General features: G+C 36.1%; 1 protein-coding gene across 1 annotated transcript in view; it reads right to left on the bottom strand.

The window, feature by feature from the left end:
* The window catches only part of LRP1B (LDL receptor related protein 1B), a 1,793,119-nt gene that overhangs the window by 582,259 nt on the left and 1,190,241 nt on the right, over nucleotides 1-20,619 (bottom strand). The window contains exons 35-36 of the mRNA XM_070360639.1: nucleotides 2,489-2,623; nucleotides 1,783-1,912 (exon numbers count right to left, since the gene is read on the bottom strand). Coding sequence (XP_070216740.1) covers nucleotides 1,783-1,912; nucleotides 2,489-2,623 — 265 coding nt within the window. The remainder of the gene's footprint in view (nucleotides 1-1,782; nucleotides 1,913-2,488; nucleotides 2,624-20,619) is intronic.

Raw genomic sequence — 20,619 nt, forward strand, 5'->3', positions numbered from 1 at the left:
CATACATATATAATGCAGCATAATCTTTGAAATTTAGAAAATATAACTCTCCCATATACAATGTTAATGACAGAGTAATATATTTTAATTGTGGTATCAGTTTCCTTATCTGTAAAATGGAGGAAATAATGTCACTCTGGGCTTCCCTGTTAACTCAGTGGTGAAGAATCTGCCTGCCAATGCAGGAGACTTGGGTTCAATCCCTGAGTCAGGAAGAATCTCTGGAGAAGAAAATGTGTGCATGCGTGTGTGCAGTTGCTTCAGTCGTGTCCTACTCTTTGCAACCTTATGGTCTGTAGTCCACCAGGCTCCTCTGTCCATGGGATTCTCTAGGTAAGAATGCTGGAGTGGGTTGCCATGCCCTCCTCCAGGGGATCCTCCCAACCCAGGGATCAAACCCCCATCTCCTGCACTGTAGGTGAATTCTTTACCCCTGAGCCAACTGAGTAGCTCAGGAAATGGCAAACATTTCCATACTCTTGCCTGGGAAATCCTATGGTCAGAAGAGCCTGGTAGGCTACAGTCCATTGGTATAAGAGAGTCAGACATAATTTAGTCATTAAAAGGCAACAAAAACACTCTAATAAGTTTGTTATAAACTTTTAAACAGAGAGAAAGAGGACTCGCTGGTGAATTCTGAGCAAAGAAGTTACTGCCATTTACATTTGAGAAGGATCATTAGGCTGTGACATAAAGAATAGACTATAGGAATACAAGGATAGAAGATGGTAATCCACAATCCTGAAATGTTGGCAAGAGTGATTACACTCAGACTAGGGTGGAAACAATGAAAACTGGGAGAAGTAGGTAAAGCATAAATGTATTTTGAAGCCAAAGGTAACAGGATTTCTGGTATACTGAACATAGGATATGTGAGAAAGATACCAAAAATGTCATATTGTATCTTTGAAATTCATCTCAAGATTTTCCTCTAGTAATAGAAACTCAGTTTATTTAATTGAAATTATTAATAGAAACTCAGATTGTAGAATTTTAATTAGACTACAGAGTTTGGTTGTCCAAATGGAAAATGGCACTTTCAATAAGACGGTAGATATACTTATCTGTAACTTAAGAAGAAGAAGAAGAAAAGTTTGGGATGAATATGTTGATATAACAATTATAAATACATAAATGGAAACTGAAGCTTTAGAAATACTGAAGAACAAGGTTGGCTATCAGATGGTTACTTCATTCACCAAAAAAACCTGACTTCCAAACACATAAACAATTTTAGGGAGGAACTTTAAATGAATAATCTAGAAAAGCATTGCTGTACTCATTTGGATTTACACACACATTAAAGACTGCATAAGGACTTCCCTGGTGGCCCATTGGTTAAGAATCACCTTCCAATGCAGAGGACAAGTTTTGGACCTCTGATCCAGAAAGATTCCACATACCTTGGAGCAACTAAATCCATGAGCCATACCTACTGAAGCCCAGGCACCCTAGAGTCCCTGCAATTAGAAGCCCACCACACGGCAAGTAGAGAGGAGTCCTCACTTGCCTCAACTAAAGAAAGTCTGCAGGTAGCAATGAAGACTCAGCTCAGCCATAAATAAATAAATACACATAATAAATGTAAGCCCATCAAATATGTACTGAAATACACATGACAAAGTGAGAACAAACTTTTCCTTCCAGTTAGGTAAGATACTGAATTTGTTTCAAACATTATGATTAAAAATAAATATTAATATCAACATACAGATTTTTCTTTTAATGAAACTTTAGAAAAGTCACCTAAAATCCCCAAATGTATGTAAATGTTAAACTTACCCTTTTTCTGGGTGCAAAGCTATAGATCTTGGTTGATCCAGGCCTTGGGAAATAATTACGTAACGAAAAGAGCCATTGAGTCGTGCAACTTCAATTAAGTTGAAACCGTGATCTGTCCAATATATGTTACCTAGAAGAAATACAGAAATGTTTATAATATAATTGTGAGAAAAATTATTTATTACTTATAGCTAAAATTAATTTTCTGAACATTCACATAACCATAAAGAAATCATTTACCTCCTATATTCTTTTTTAATAGGTACATTAAGCAGAAAGCTATAAATAAACTCATATGTAAATACTTCTTAATCTCACACATCTGTTGTTTAACCCATATAATGATACTTCTGTGTGTTAAAAATAAATGGAAACTTCTCTCACCTGAAAAAGAGCTCTATTTTCACTTTCTACTGACTTCAGGCAAAAGACAACTTCTAATACTTTTTTATCAGCCTCATGGGACTCAGGAGAGTTGAGCAAAGTTAATACTACGTAATCTACTTCTACATAAAAACACGTATACAAAGGCTCAGAAGTATTAGAAAGAGTGAATAAAAAAGAAACAAGACCATTTATCCCTGTGGCTAGAAGTACAAAAAAACAAACAAAAACCCGTGATGACTCAGAAACAGAATTTTTATGAAGAATATTGAACCCCTAACAATACAGGCTTAAAACAAAAACAGAAAGCCATGGATTTTACCAGCAATCCAGTCAATAGCTATTCCTTCCACTCTTCCCAAGCCATTGGTAATGATGTCTTCTTTCCAAGTTTGATCTCTTTTAGCTCGGCTAATTTTGTTGAAGCCCATGTCTGTCCAGTAGATGGTATCATTTTCTATTGATAAAACAAACAAACATACATACACTATAGAATGTATTGATATATGTATTTATTGTTATTCAGTCACTAAGTTTTGTCCAACTCTTTGAACATAGACTGAAGCAAGCCAGACTTCCCTATCCTTCACTATCTCCCAGAGTTTGGTCAAATTCATGTCCACTGAGTTGGTGATGCCATCAAACCATTTAACCCTTCTGTTAAATGGGTCTGTTGCCCCCTTTTCCTCCTGCCCTCAATCTTTTCTAGCATCAGGGATATAAGTATTAGGAGCACACTGCATCAGCATTTTGAGCGTTATCATCCTGGGTGTACCCGAGTATAAATGTTCTTCATTAAAATTTACTAATAAAAATGGTATGAAAGATATTAAAACCACATGAGAAAATCTAGTCAAATGTTTTTTAAAGCATTTTTAAAATATATGTGCAAATAGTCTATTACATTTTTTTCATTTTTCTGTTCATTTAAACTCATAAATACTTATCTCCCATGAATTTAAAATTTTGATATCATACCATATTATTTTGGACCACAGCATTTCTCATCACATCTGTTCTAATGTCATATGATAAGAATACTACTGGAGATAATCAACAAAGTCTCAAAGTAAAGAGAGAATGGAAAGAAACAGGACATTTCAATTATGTCAAGGGTATTTTAAACATAAGGTCATTCAAAATGTATAAAGTTTTAAAAGTACCTTATCATCCAATTATTCCTTCTGAGGTACTAGTTTCCCAAATGTCAACTACAAAGCCTGTGCATTCTTTTTCAAACTCTAATTGTAAAAATGGGCTTAAGAACACTTGAAGAATGGCTCTGTGCTATCATAGAGTCTTTAAATAACAGTGCTTTTTGAATATTTGAATGAAAAATGTGTCTAAAGACTATAAATGAAATATATGTGCATGCATATGCATAAAGGGTAGCAATTATAGATCAATGATGTTAAATACAGCCACCAGAAAGACACTGGGGACAAATCATTAAATAATAAATTTGCTACCAACTAAGTAAGTTTTTGTGTTGTGACCTACATGGCTAATGAAGAACAAATCCTTTAAGACCAATATAATTTCCATCTGGCATAGTGACAGGCTATGGAAATAAAGAAAAGGCAATTAGTATAAAAAAGCCATTTATCAGTAAGTTTGGGGGTTCTGTTTCAAATGAAATACAGTCTAAATTCTATTACCTATCTGGGGAAAAATTCCAAACAGCCCCTGTTTGCAACACTGGTTTAGTCAGATATATGCTTGAATCAGAGCAGAGATACCATTTTCAGATACATATCTGCAAAGTAAGGATTTGTTTCATCTTTCCCATTTTGTCAAAGTATCCGTTGATATGTTTTTATGATTGAAGAAATGAATTGATCAACAAAAATAAGCACTGCTGCTGCTGCTAAGTCACTTCAGTCGTGTCCGACTCTGTGCGACCCCATAGACGGCAGTCCACCAGGCTCCACCATCCCTGGGATTCTCCAGGCAAGAACACTGGAGTGGGTTGCCATTTACTTCTCCAAAAAATACGCAAAATAAGCCCTACTTTTGCATAAATACTTAAGTGTTATATGAAGAGCCCCACTCTCTTCTGCAAACATTAGACCCATATAGCCAGTTACTTATTTTGTATCTCCACTGGAATATAAGAAAAGGCAATCCTGACTGTGAAAGACAAATTTTGGGTTTCTACCTGAAACATGCTTCTCTCACAGTCTTCCATGTGGCAGCTTCCCTTGCCATGGTGATATGATGAAGGGCACCTCCATCCTTTGTTTCTTGGGTTAAAAACCTTATGCTGTCCTTAATAATTTTTTCTCACACTTCACATCTAATTCATCACCGACTACTCTCATCTTCAATCTATTACCAAATATTTTAGCTCTTTTTATTCTTTAAAATCATATCCCTCATCTCACCATTCTCACACTGTATAATTAGAATGTAATCCAGGTCATTATTACCTCCTACCTGAAGTACTGCAAAAGACTCTAACTTAAGTCCAACGTCCACTTTGGCCTCAGGTCTCCCTTTCCTCATGAGCCTTTTCTCCGTTGAGGGTCCACTGTCACCCTATCCAAATTCAGTAAGATAATTTCTCTACTCTTCATTCAGTACTCTAATCATTTTCCATCTCATTCAAGGTAAAAGTAAAGTTCCTTCCCAAGACCCTCCTTCATGATCCACCCATACCCTTCAACTCTCTCTCACCTATTATCCTTCCACTCTCCCTGCTTTAGTAACAAGAACTTCCTCTCCCTAAAACCAAATACTATTCAGTCCAAATTTCTTTCCATCACTTTTTCTTCTGCTTGGGATGTTCTTTCCCTAGCTACTTGCATGGTTCTGTCTTAGCTCAAATATTCCCTTCTTACTCAAACTTGCCCTGACTACTCTATAGAAATTATTTCCTTGTCATGCTCCATTTCCCTTACAGACCTATTTTTCTCCACAGCATGTATTACTGTCAAGCACATTACATACTTACTGATTTGTTTGTTTAGCATCTGTCTTGTCTCACAGAAATATAATCCATTTGAGGGCTGGGACTTAATTTTGTTCCCTGTCTTGTCCCTGGCACCTAGAAGAGTGGCTAGTACATACTAAGGTCAGAGTAAATATCTGATGAACAAATGAATTACTGTGATGTGTAGTACAAAGACTGGTTGAAAGGAGACACAACTAAGGGAGACAAAGCTTGTACATGAGAAACTTAATAAAGTAATTAAGGAACAGAAGGTACGCACATTGAAAAATTACTAACAGTTGATAATAGTATAGCTTGAACAGCATATTAGTAGTAAAGATAAGAGGCTTTAAAAAATTTTTTTTGTGGCCACACCACATGTGGGATCTTAGTTCCCTCACCAGGGATCAAACCTATGCCCCATGCATTGGAACCACTGAGTCTTAACCACCAGACTGCCAGGGAAGTCCTAAGACAAGTGTTTTTATGAGTTCAGAGAAGACACTGACAACAATCTTCACAGGTATTAGAATAAAAAAGACACTAAATATGTAGTTGACCCTTACTTTTTCCTATTATTCTCTAATAGCTTTGCCAGCCCTGCAAAGTTTTATTCAGTATAACCACAAAGCATTCTTTCACACATATACCATATTATCTTGCACATACTTTATTATTATATTGACTTGAAAATGCATCTCTGCATTTCTTCTTGGAAATTGTCTGAGATATGTGATAAGTAGGGACTGCAATTGACTCAGTATTTACCAAAACAGTTACATGGGCAGTAGATACCTCATGAATATTCAATATATGAATAATAGATTAATTTGTAACATTGAGACCATCTCTAAATGGTCAAATCCACTGGATTAGAGCATTGAATAACTGAGATGTATTCTTATATTCTTTTATGCTGTATACCTGGGATATTAGTAAGCAAATCAATCATGTAGTGATGTATTAAGGAGGACCAAGAGGATAGAAGATTTATATCATCATTCACATCCAATTCTCCTTTCCTTATATTAACATATATATTGTACCCCTCTACACCCTAAGCGGAATAATTTCACTAAGATATAAGAATATGTAGTCTAATACCCAGGAATATAACTAAATAAACATAAGCTACATCAAGAATATTTTAATTAGTAACAGAATCAGGCAGAAATATGACAAAATCTTATTACAAACTTGAAAGATATAAAGTGGAAATACATATAAAGATAGAAAAGGATGAAAGACTATCATAACTGCACTCCAATACTTATTCTAAAATATGATTTTTTAATTATGTTCATTCAACAAATATTTACATGCTGCTGCTGCTGCTAAGTCTCTTCAGTCATATCTGACTCTGTGCAAGCCCTGAGATAGCAGCCTACCAGGCTCCCCCGTCCCTGGGATTCTCCAAGCAAGAACACTGGAGTGGGTTGCCATTTCCTTCTCCAGTGCATGAAAGTGAAAAGTAAAAGTGAAGTCGCTCAGTCGTGTCCAACTCTGAGCAACCCCATGGACTGCAGCCTACCAGGCTTTTCCGTCCATGGGATTTTCCAAGCAAGAGTACTGGAGTGGGAAACTTGAAACTAATATAATATTGTAAAACAACTATATGTTGATAAAAATAAATAAAAATATGCAAATATATGGGCATGGCTATATTTCAATAAAATTTTATTTACAAAAAATTTACCTAAGGACATTAGATACTAAAATTTACAACTTTGATGAGCTCAGTTTACCTATCCAATTGTTTTTGTTTCCATTCTGTTGGACCCATTATACTCTATCCTATACATTGAAAGTAAGGACGACTGTGCTCAATCCCCAAAGTTAACTTATGGAAAATTCTATAAAATGTGTATCCTGGGGCTGCCCTGGTAGCTCAGTGGTAAAGAATCTACCTGCCAACACAGGAGACACAGGTCTGAGAAGATACCACATGCTGCAGAGCACTCAGCTTGTGGGCCACAACTACTGAGTCTGTGCTCTAGAGCCTGGGAGCCACAACTACTGAGCCCATGTACGCAACTACTGAACCCACATGCCCCAGAACCTCGTGTTCTGCAGTCAGAGAAGCCACCACCACCACGAGAAGCCCACACACCACCACTAGAGAGTAGCCCCTGCTTACTGCAGCTAGAGAAAAGGCCATTCAGCAACAAAGACCCAGCACAGCCAAAAAATAAATAAATAAACAATAACAACAACAACAAGCAAAAATGTGTTCTGGTTTCCTGATAAACTTCAGGCTTGGGTTCTAGAGAATTTTTTACCTGTGGCTATTCAACAATTTTCACCAGCTACACTCTTTATTATCTTATAGAGAAAGCTTCCAGGACTTTGTTGTTACATTTTCAGCTTTTGTTGTTATATACAAACAAGATTCAGCTGTATGGAGCCAATACAATTCTTGGTATCAATGCTTATAGTGAACCCACACTGTAACTGACTATTGGAATCAAAATGAACAATGTTCCTCGCTCCAAGCACCAACGCTTGCTTGTCTTTATTTGCTATCACTTTCATATGAGCTGGTTGCAGACACATTTCTCATTTAAAAATCAAATATAAGCATTCTCCATGTGTTAGCTTTTAAATTAAAAACAATGTTGTTTTTTTTTGCTGCTTATCAGCAGTGACCTTAACAGATACACCCAGAAACCAATTGTTTCTACATTTGCAAGGGCTGCTTCAAGGCTACACAATCCATTAATTCCTCTAGTTTAAGTAAAACAATGGTCTCCAAACTGATTTTCATTCTAAAACTTTGACAGATACGGCAGTTCCCTCTAATTCAAACTCTGGTCTTTTACTCTTTCAATAACCACCTTCTCTTATTTTTGTAAGAAGAGCCTTTATGCTATTACTCCTGCATTTCCCAGTCATCATGTGTCTTAATGTAATATTTTGTTTCTTTTCCATGTCATTTCAGTCCAGATTCAGGACTCAGTTTTTTCCCTTAATCCATGTCTTAGTGGTACAGATGGTAAAGAGTCTGTCTGGAATGCAGGAGACCTGGGTTCAGTCCCTGGGTTGGGAAGATTCCCTGGAGAAGGCAATGGCACCCCACTACAGTACTCTTGCCTGGAAAATCCCATGGACAGAGGAGCCTGGTAGGCTGCAGTCCATGGGGTCACAAAGAGTTGGACATGACTGAGCGACTTCACTTTCATTTTCACTTTCATATCTTACTCTCTCACCTACATTTATACACAGAACTATATATACAAACTTGCAATACAGACAGTGCAATAGCACAGAAGCATGAGATACAAAAATTTATTATCACAACATAAAGACTTCAAGCTGAAAATTAAATGTCTTTTTCTAAAAGGTCTCCTAGCCACGCCCACCACAGGGTTTGTTTTCCCAGTGGCAGCTTCATACTGAGCCCCAGACATGTCTTATCCTCAGCTTCTTCTCTTGTCTCAATTTATCATTCCCTCCTCTTTCTGATTAGCCACTTTTCAGAAAGAAACTATCTCTAATCACTGCCCCCTTTCTCAGCAATAGGTCTGCCTTTAAATAATCTATTTTTTTTTTTTTTTTGGTTTTTAAATGGGTACCCATTAGAATTGCCTGGGGAAGAATTTAGTATTTTCAAAGAATACTAAAGATGCAACCACACCTCAGAGATTTTTTAATTGCTTAGTCTAGGGTAGTGTGCAGGTTGAGAATTATTAGTTAACCTGTAAAAGGCAAAGACAAGAAGAAAAACAGTTATTTAACAGGGTATAATATCTTGAGCAGAGAAGGCAATGGCACCCAACTCCAGTAATCTTGCCTGGAAACTCCCATGGACGGAGGAGCCTTGTAGGCTGCAGTCCATGGGGTCGCGAAGAGTCAGACACGACTGAGTGACTTCAATTTCACTTTTCACTTTCATGCATTGGAGAAGGAAATGGCAACCCACTCCAGTGTTCTTGCCTGGAGAATCCCAGGGACGGCTGAGCCTGGTGGGCTGCTGTCTATAGGGTCGCACAGAGTTGGAGACAACTGAAGCGACTTAGCAGCAGCAGTAGCAGCAATATCTTGAGAAAGAGATTTCTATTATAAAATGTTACTCCCACCCCACCACATCCCACCCTAACCTCCATTACAATCTTGTTATTAATGAGTCATTGCCAAAGGGATTTTCAAGAAGAGAAGGGGGAGACAAGAACTTGATATAGTCTCCAGAACATTATATTATAGCTTTGGGGGTGACATTTTTCCCTCCAGTTTAGGGAGGACTTTAACTTGAAAAAATAATTAAAAAAAAATTTGTTCAGTTGATTGTGATTGGCCACTGGCCCCAGATATGTTAGAAATTACTGTTCTTCACTCTCTGACTGATTCAAGTCAGATTATAAGTCAGTTCATAGGGAGATTACTTTGTTTTGATCTTTCTCCATTCCCAATAATTTGTTTTTATTGAGCTGTTTATGTTCTATACCAGAAGTATGTATTTTTGCTTGAATTTTTAAAAATTATATGGACATTGTGAAACCTGAAATTGTTTATCTTCCTGCGCCAGTTATTAGAAATATAAAAGTTAAATTTGCTGCCCACTTCTACCAAAATTCTATAGAATTTTACAACATGATTTTATCTCTCATTTCATGTTATTTTTTTCCTTAATTTTTCTCTTAGCACTCATTTTTTTTCTATCTTAATTGTTCATCTTATTTCAGTTTCTACATTTTTAGGACTCTCCATAAACTAATTTTTAGAATCAGATGTTATATACAATATATATTATATATAACACATTTTAACACATCAAATCATAATGTTACAGACAAGTCACATCAGAGTTGAGTATACACACTGTAGGGAATGACTAAGAAAATCCAAAGCAATGCACGGAAACCTTAACATTGTGGTTTTTTACTTTTTTGGTCCAACTGCAGCCATGAAATTAAAAGACACTTACTCCTTGGAAGGAAAGCTATGACCAACCTAGATAGCATATTCAAAAGCAGAGACATTACTCTGCCAACAAAGGTTCATCTAGTCAAGGCTATGGTTTTTCCTGTGGTCATGTATGGATGTGAGAGTTGGACTGTGAAGAAGGCTGAGCGCCAAAGAATTGATGCTTTTGAACTGTGGTGTTGGAGAAGACTCTTGAGAGTCCCTTGGACTGCAAGGAGATCCATTCTGAAGGAGATCAGCCCTGGGTGTTCTTTGGAAAGAATGATGCTAAAGCTGAAACCCCAGTACTTCGGCTACCTCATGCGAAGAGTTGACTCATTGGAAAAGACTCTGATGCTGGGAGGGATTGCGGGCAAGAGGAGAAGGGGACGACAGATGAGATGACTGGATGGCATCACTGACTTGATGGGCGTGAGTCTGAGTGAACTCCAGGAGTTGGTGATGGACAGGGAGGCCTGGCGTGCTGCGATTCATGGGGTCGCAAAGAGTTGGACACAACTGAGCAACTGATCTGATCTGATCTGATCCTTTTAAAATTTCTATTTGGGTATATATTTCATAGTGTATTCAACTGTAATATATAATTCAGTAATAATATATATTCTTTATAAGTAAATAATTTTTAATAAAATGACACATTTTAAGTGAAATCTTTTTGGTTAACTAGTAAGTTGTCTGACAAAAATGGAAGGTTTAAATGGAAGGTTTAGTATTACCAAAGCAGCTGCTACTTTCCAGTCATGCCGTTTCTGGCACAGTCTGCATCATGGTGCACCACATGAAACCTCTGGAGCAAACTATTATATTATAGAAAGTGGGAGGAAAGCAAGGTCAAAGTCAAGGTCATTAGGAAAGATTTCATGGAAAAAGTGAGGCTTTGACTAATCTTTGAAGAGCGGGTAACATTTGGATTTGGAGAGATACACAATATGGTTCCTAGAAACCTAGTTCAGAGAAAGAACCAATTTAATAAGTCGGCTCATCTTTGTTAATAGAAAGGAGGGACAACAAAATTATTTCAGGAAGAATCATGAACCTAATTGATGATGACAGCCAGTTCTGATACCTGGGAACAGATAAGAATTAAGTTGTACTTTCTAGTCTTTTGTAACTTTGAATCATTTCTTCAGACATTTTGCAGGTTAAAAGTGACCCAAGTTGTTGATAGTCCATATTAAAAGGGATTCAACAGTAAAGTGCTAATGAATTACATTTGTTTCTTTTATTTTGAGACAGGCAAATCGATACAAACCCTAATGGGCAATTTCCCTACAGCAACAAATCAGTAAGAACTTCATCTTGTGAGTAAATAAAATCTGCAAGACTTCAAAGTTTCTAGATAGTTTAATCCCCTTAAGGTACAATGTTATGAAACCTTTAGATAATGTACATTCTCTTTTAAATTACTCTTTTATCAAATAAGAAATATATGCCTGTTGAGCTTTTGTGTCCTGAATGAAATCTGCATTAAACATACTCATTATAAAAGCAATTCCATTTTCAGGTGTTGAACTGTTTCCTCTCAGGGTAACAAAAAAAAATCTTTCACATTTTCTTAAGCATTCACTGTTTTATCTCTTCAAAGCAATAGCCAATGTGCTGTTTTTCATATGCATTAAGTTAGTTCTCACAGTCCTGTGTGCTTAATTTTGACTTTCAGGTAGCACACAAGAACTCAAACGTGCTGTCACACTCCCGTCTTCTTCAGATAAGAAGAGGACCGATAGTAGCTCCAAGCAGAAATGGTTTTAATTTATTCTGTTTTAGACATCCAAAACAAAACTGTAAAATTGAGACAGCATGTTGAGTAGATATATCTTTGGGGGACACCCACTCAGACATTTTTTCAGGAAACCATCATCCTACTTCAGAAAACACTAATGTTCTGTATCACTTTTAATTTTGAATAGGGAAAAGGCAGAAATTTTGTTCTTCAAATGTTTGGTTTCTATATTCTACCTCAAATTGGTTAAGTCAGACAAAGATGGAGTATAAACCTTAAAAACAGAGGATTTCCCAGCAAATATGTCTGGAGGTTTTTTGTTTTTTGTTTTCTTCGTTACTTCTGGTGAAAAAAAAAAAAATCCTTAAGAAGTTTACTAAAGAAAGCAATGTAGCATAATAATTAACAGCTTGCACAGTGTGGTTGGATTTCCTGAGTTATAGATCTCAGCTGTATTACTTAGAGGCATTTTAAAGTTCCTTAATCTTTCTGTTCAGTTTCCCAATATGTAAATTGGGACTAATAAAGTGGCTGTGAGGATAAGTAAATAAATGCTTTGTGAAAGTATGTAATGCCTAGTACATAATATATGTAATCAACTATTAAAAATACAGGCTGTATCATATAACAAAATGAAATGTATACTAACTAGTTGGGTCTTCCTTTGAAGTCTGGTGGGTTAAGATTCCACACTTCCACTGTAGGACGCATGCGTTAGATCCCTGGTCAGGGAACTAAGATCCCATATGCCAAATAAAAAGTATAATAATAAATTTGACAATTGTGTATACTTTTGAAGTTTTAATGTGGTTTGAGTTTAATATACCATCATCTTTATAAATGTAAAATTACATAAAATATTCTTATTCTCCTCTGAAAGTGAAAGTGAAGTCACTCAGTCATGTCCAACTCTTTGCGACCCCATGGATTGTAGCCTACCAGGCTCCTCCATCCAAGAGATTTTCCAGACAAGAATACTGGAGTGGGTTGCCATTTCCTTCTCCAGGAGATCTTCCCGACTCAGGGATTGAACCTGGGTCTCCCGCATTGTCAGCAGATGCTTTATAAAAGGACAAATATATAAATTACTATCATAAAATTAAAAAATCAAATCAATAAAAAAACAGTATAAAATTTCTTCAAAATAAACATTTGGCATTGCTATACATTTCCAAAGTCACTAGCAATTAATTATTTATAATAAAAATTAATATGGATTTGGATGCATAGTGACCTTTTCAGAAGGCAAACTTAAGTTTACTATTAAAAGTGATACAGAAAATTTGCTCTAAAGGTTAGTTGAAGTTGTCAGTGTTTATTGTACTTAAAGGACAGGCCAAAAAAATTTATTTTTTCAAATTTGGAAAGAGTTATTATTAACATTATTAAAGAATCAATAAAAGTTCTGTCCTCAATGGTTGTCTTAAATATCTATGCATACCATATAATTCAGAGGTGATGGATGAATAAGAATCTTAGGATATAATTATTTTCTCCGTTGACTTTACTGTTATTTAATCATAGCTAACATGATAAAACATAGCATATAAATGTGCTCTGAGGTTTCAGAAAAAATCACAATGATTCTATTTTTGTAAACAAATTCCTGATAAACCTTTTTTTAATTGTATATTGATGCTTTTTATTCAAGGATAGTTGTATCATAAAGGGATGCCAAAATGACCAAGATTTCTTCAATCTTCCCAAAGAATCAGTCACCCTCTTGTAAGTACTTAGTAGCCACAAACATCACCTATTATTTTGCAGTAAGTCGCAGTTGTCTCTCAACTTGTATGGAGAGTACATTGAAAGTAAGGTTCCATGTTATCTTTCTAGTTAGCTCCTCAGAATCCAGTACATTACTTTGGACTGCTGCTGCTGCTGCTAAGTCACTTCAGTCGTGTCCGTGATCCCATAGATGGCAGCCCACCAGGCTCCCCCTTGGGATTCTCCAGGCAAGAACACTGGAGTGGGTTGCCATTTCCTTCTCCAACGCATGAAAGTGAAAGTGAAGTCGCTCAGTCCAGTCCGACTCTTGGCGACCCCATGGACTGCAGCCCACCAGGCTCCTCCATCCATGGAATTTTCCAGGCAAGAGTACTGGAGTGGGGTGCCATCGCCTGCTCTGGCTTTGGACTCTACAGATACAAAAGCTCGATGAATGAATAACCTAGCATGAATTCATGCCATGAAACAGTTCAAATTCAACATGTCAGAACATAAACCAGAACCGGGCTTCCCTGTTTGCTCAGTGGTAAAGAATCCTCCTGTCAATGCAAGAGACATGGATTAGAGCCCTGATCCGGGAGAATCCCACATGCCAAAAAGCAGCAAAGCCTGTGTGCCACAACTATTGAGCCTGTACTCTAGAGCCTGGGCTACAACTACTGAGCCCACACATTCTAGAGCCTGTGCTTGCAACAAGAGAAGCCTCTGCAGTGAGAAGCCTATGTACTGCAACTGGAGAATGACCCGGGTTGCTGCAACTAGAGAAAAACCTGCACAGAAACAAAGACCCAGCACAGTAATAAATAAATAAATATTATTATTAAAAACAAACAAACGTACAGAGCTGCCCTACATCCACTCTTTGCTCTCTGTCTCTCAGTTGATGGGAAGAACATATTCCCCATCACCCAAAGACCTGAAAGTTGTCCTTGATTCCATCTGTATTTATTTATGTTACCATCACATCCAATCAATCACCAAGCCCTTCAGGTTTTGATTCCTATTTTGTTTTTCAATCTGCATGTGCCACTACAGTCTCATTCAGGTCTTTACTATCTCTCTTCTGAATGACTGCAACAGCCTCCTAAATGGTTTCCTTCCTACAGTTTTATCTTCCTCAAATCTGTTTTCACAAATATCTTAGCTAAAATGCAAATCAGGTCTTCTCACATACCATTGTTTATGTTCCTAGATTTCTCACAACTTAGGATGAAGTTCAGATTACTTAGTAAGTCATATGGGACCACCTATGATCAAGAACAGTGGCCTAAAAACTTTTCTGATGAGTAAAAGAATTTGAGTATTCTCTCTTTCTCCCTTTTGCTCTCTATGTGTGTATATGTATATTTATATATTTCATATGTAAATATCATATATAAACCCATTATACATGTACACATATAGGAAACATGCATATAAATATAAAATTTTAAAGGTCAAGAAAAATTAAATACAAACATTTGTAATATGTTTTTACCCTATATTTGACTACACTATTAGTCACAGAGCATCCACCTTGCTCCCCTCTTGGAACAGATTCAGCCCATAGTCCTGCTTTGGTTTTGTCTAGCGCACCTCCTGCCTCAGGTTGACCCTGTGTTCCCACCGTGTTTGTAGTTGCCCTTACTCCCTGTGCACACAGCCATCATATCACTTCTCTGTGCTTTTCCTCATGTCATTTCTTCTGTACCTCATTACCCAGAAAACTATTATTCAGATGTTAAGACCCATGCTTTCCTCCTCCAGGAAGACTTCTCAATTATCCTATTTTAAATCACCATCTTCCTTGTTGCTTACCTCCATAGCTGGGCTTAATTAATGCATAGCTTACTCGTATGCATTTTCCTTTCCTGTAGATTGAAACTGATTTTTGCTCATCGTGGATTCACAATGCTTATCTCTAGCTTTCCATAAATGGTAATTGAATACATTAAGTCTCCTAGATACGAACCTTCAAGTTATGAATTTTCAAAGGTGTGAACATGCCCAGCTATTGTACTGCACTACTGTACTTTTTAAGGTACTGTAAGATTAAAATTTTTTCTTTATTTTTTGTATTTGTTTTTTGCTTTTAATGTATTATTTGTGTGGAAACTATTGCAAACCTATTACAGTACAGTACCAAATAGACAATTTTGTTAGCTGGTCCCTAGCCTAACTTTGTTGGACTTACAAAGAAATTGGACTTATGAACATACTCTCAGAACTGACCTCATTCATGTGTAGGGGACTTACTGTACATGTTGTATTCAATTAATAACAATGCAAATAGAATAAAGTAAATGGTTTAAAAAGAAGTTAAAAGCAGAGAATCATCTAGAGTAAAGGAGGGTAAGAGAAGACATAATTTACTTAGATGATAATTTCCTGAGGTAGTAATATTTTAGCTGACTGTTGAATTCAGAAGATTTTATGATAATAAAATATATCACAAGGCTTTAATCTTTAACACAATTTAATTGGATGACACAATAGTCTATTCATTTAGGAAACTAAGAATCTGCAGAAATTTCAGCAACATTTTACCAGAATTATTAACCATGAATTTTGCATTTTAGGAATAAAGAAATAGTTAAAAAAACAAAACCTCTAAGCAAACAAAGTATTTATATGAACTAGGCTTTCACGGGTGCATTTTAGAAATAGTCTTATTCTTGGTCTTAGCAGAATGAGGAACAAGTTTACTAAAAATAGTCTTGAAGCAGCTTGGGCAAGGGAATGATTTTTCACCTCAATTAAACCAAGCTCATGCTGATGAGAAGTTAAAGATTATATTAGAAAACTAACTCTGATGAAACAGAAAAAAACATTAAAAAGATCCCCATATCAGCTTGCATTATCAAGTAAATGAAGAAAGATGTAATTTAATAAGAAACAATAATAAGGTAGTCTCAGACATTCTAAAAAAATTAATATGTCCTAGGGAGATAAAGAAAACAAGACTCTTTAAGACATTTTGATTCAGTGAGAATACAAATGAAATAGTTTTAGAAAGTTGTGAAGAACATCTTAAGAGGGTAGATCAAGGACAAAGACTTTTTCTGAGGTAGCAAATTTTAAATATTTCCCATTATCAAAGAAGAGCTATAATAATTCTCTATATATGTATGTTACATGTGTGTGTGTGTGTATCCTTTCCTTCTGCTATACTACCTTGAGCTTAAGTCTTAGATCTTAAAAGAAAAACTGTGACCGACTAGTAGATAATTGGATAGGCGTCTACAAAAGGAAACTCTAGTGCTTCAGAAAATGTAGTGAGTGACTAAGTGGATCTGCCTTCTTTCCTTGGATGTCAAATTGAATGAATGCATGCCATGACAAAGTCTTTATTTAAGACATGTATGAAGAATGTCTTCCTATAAATCCTACACTATACATTGTATTTTATTTCTATTTTCCCAATGTATGAAATATGATGATTAGATCATAAAGTTCAATAGTAAAATATCCATAAAAAGCTTTGTACAAGAAAGTCCAAAGCTTTATCCATACAAGCCACAAACTAGAAACATACAAGACATTCCTCAATGGAAGAACAGATAAACAGAATATAGTTTATTCACACAATGGAAAAGGAACTCACTACTAAGACATGCATGGATATGATGGCCTGAAGTGAAAGAAAGACACAGAAGAATATATAGTGTGTGATTCTATTTAAATAAAATTCTAAAAGTGGCAAAACTAAACTATGGTGATAAAAATCAGATTGCTTCTGAGGATAGTGCATTAACAATTAAAAGATGAAACAAATACTCTCAATGACCCCCTGGAGGACTTTGTGTTTTCCTTTCCTGCGACTCTGGATTCTGTAGGGTTGGAGCTCCTGGTTGCAAAGGGCTACACTTTTGTCAAACGACCCCTGCAAGGGTCTCATTGAACTACAAGCTACACCAGCTGCCAAGAGACTCTGCACTTCTTGTGTCTAGAGGATGACCAGATGAAAAGCTAAGTCTCCAAACCAGCATGGACTTTTGACCCTGAGCAGCATGAGAAAGTACAACTGTTCTCGTACCATGCAGCCAGGAAGGAGTATATGTGAAACCTGGGTCTTTCACTCAGGAGCCTTCTAGTACTCTCCCGAAAAAGACACATCCAGCAACCCCAGTCTGAGAACTATGACCAAGGATTCAGACCCTTCAGAAACTAAGCTTCGGTTCACACCATCAGATAAGCCCCCGACCCTATCTGGATTGCAAAGATAATCAAAGATTGGATTATTGCTGCCAGGTCACTCATATGGCCAAGAAGTAGAAGGAGGCAAGTTCTCAAGGAATTTACTTCTCTGTCAGTTTGGCTCACAGGGCTGCAGCCCACTGACCTCACTAGTTCAACTCACTAGTTCAACACTAGTTCAACACACTTCTATCTTAAGGCTTACTGTACTCTGCTTTCCAGTGAATCTGCACAGGATTCTCATTTCTTTCACTCAGGCTAAAATTTACCTCTCCACGTTTTTCCTAACACATCATCTAAAATAGCAGCTGCTTTGAATCTTCCACTCTTTAAAGCTGCTTTTCCTCCTTAGTGCTCATCACTGTCTGACATCAAATTATATTGGGGAGGGGAATGAGTGTTTGTGATCTAGTTTTCCCACTAGGATATAAGCTCCACATGAACAGAGATGCTGCCAGTTTTGTTTCTGCTGCACCTTCAGTTTGTAAGAGTTTGGCACAGTGTAGGTGCTCAAGATTGTTGGGCCAATGAAACTGGCCAATGGATAACAGCACAATTCAATAATAATATCGTATTTTAAATTATTTGCTGCTTAAAAAGAATAAGGTCAAATATATCATTATTTTTCAAACTGAAATACTGTACTATTGCAGTAGTAGGAAAAAGTAATCAGACAAGGGACAGACTATTCACTTTCACTGAGAAAATTCTTGGAAGCCAACATGCATATGAAAATTTGTACCCCACATTTTACATTTATTTGATGGTATTCTTTCTTTTTAAAGCACCCTATAAAAAGATGACTCAAATGCAAAAGAAGAATATGTAAAACTACTTTAAGGAATTAAAGGTCAACTCCTTCAAAAGTGATCAACTCTACTGAATTTAAAGTCAACAAGCCAATGCCTAATTGGTCAATTTCTATTACTGAAATTCTTTTAAAAAACAACACATTTTTTGTTTTTCTGTTGTATTTTACAATAGGAGAAGAATCTAATCTGATCCAGTAGTTTTTAAACTTTTAAAAAACTACTATAAAATTGCTCTCTACTTTCAAATTAATACTGAGCACTCATTCATTTTATTAAAATTATGACTATGCTGAAACAATTTACAAAATGGCTGAAAATTATTTTTTAATACTTTCCACTTTGAGAGTTCACTCTCCCTTTTCTTCCTCTCTCATTTTTGTCCTTCATCAGAATTGCTCCATTTAATAAAATATTTTCTTCCTGAACTCAGATACTCCACTGCCCGACCTTCCCCAACTTCCTTTCCAAGGCAAAAGCCATTTGGTTATCTTCAGTATGAAAAATCTGTCTGTGAAAAATCTTTTTCACAATGACTATATATTAGCTTATAACTTGTCTCTTCACACTCAAAGGATTAAGTAATCAAATAAACTATTTACTGTTTAGCAGACGGAATATTGTAAGGTAGAAAGAAAACTGAGCTTCAGAGGCAGTAGAGAACTGAATATTTGGGCACCATAGTGTATCAGATATGGGACTTTGAACAAATCATTTAACCTTTCTGAAGTCTGAGTTACAAATCCTTAAAATGAGAATAAAGCCTATTACACAGGATTGTTCCTGAGGTTTTATGATATCTATGGGAAGTTGTCCAGCCTTGGGTTAATATATGGTTCATGATACAGTTGATAAATGAACACTTGAAGAGCCCTCCTGGAGATACTGGTGCATTTCTGCTCTATCAATGAAAGAACTCTGTAAAAGATACTCTTCAATTCAAACCACTTCTCCAATTCGCCTACATATAAACTCCCTTTTTTCTTTTCTATTTATAGAGTTCACAAAAAGAGTAATAAATAAAGATGACTGTCTTTTCTAAAAGTAGAAAAACTGAAACAAAAAAAATTAAATCTAAATAAAAATGTAGTAAAAATTATTAATAAATTATTTTACCTTATATTGAATCAAATTGTAGCTTTGCTAAGCAGGTGAATATGTAGGCTTCTTACCTTATTCTTTTATTTTGCGAGTCACCTAGACTATAATCATTAAAACCCATTTAACTTGAATCATAGTTGAAATATTCCAATGCTCAGAGCACTGATAATAACCTGGAAATAATCAAGTTATGTTTCACAAGGTTAACTTGTAATTAATTCTGTATTTTATTGTGATTATTCTGAATTTGCAAATACATACAGGAGAGTCATGTTTTTTATTTTCTGAATTTGAGCACTTAATTTCTCACCGTATGCATTTAAGGACAGGTTTGTATATTACTGATTATTTATTAGAGCTTTTTAGTTAGATTTTTGCCAGCAGCAGGCAAAATGAAGCCATTTAATGCAAGAGAATAAAAGGAAAGTGTTTTGGCCTTTACTTTCAAGGTAAAGCTATGTTCATTAACAACAAAGAAGAGGCTGTGGTAGCAAGAAGGAAGAAAAAAAATCAAAACCCTACTATTTCCTTTCAAATAGCCTTATGAAAAATTAAGCAAAATCTAATAACACATCCAAACATATTAAATAAAAAAAGAATGATGAAGTAGAATTATTAAGAACTATTAAGATGAAGTAGAATTATTAAGCTCAATCAGAACACTATTATCCGTCACCAACTCTGTCACTCACAGATGTGCATTTTTGGACAAGTCACTTCAACAGTCTGGGCTTCTGTGCCAGTTTCTAAGGCGGTGTAATAAATCATTGCAGAACTTTGGGGCTGAAAACCACAGTTTTGCTTATGAACCTGCCATAGGAGCAAGGCTCAGCAGGGGCAGTGTTTCCTGCTCTGATGTCTCTACTCTGCTTGCCATCAGCTGGGGTGAGCAGAATGCTAGAGAATGTAATCATGTGAAAGCTCGCTTGCTTGTGTATCTGGGAAAACTCAAACAGCGAGACCTGGTGCAGAGTTCCTTAGGTGTGTCTCTGTTTCTATGAAGTCTGTCCGCGTGATGGCCATTTTGAAACAAAACTTTTTTACTTTACATGAAAAATAATCAA

The sequence above is a fragment of the Bos mutus genome, chromosome 2 (genome assembly GCF_027580195.1).
Source record: "Bos mutus isolate GX-2022 chromosome 2, NWIPB_WYAK_1.1, whole genome shotgun sequence".
In the NCBI taxonomy this organism is placed as follows: domain Eukaryota; kingdom Metazoa; phylum Chordata; class Mammalia; order Artiodactyla; family Bovidae; genus Bos; species Bos mutus.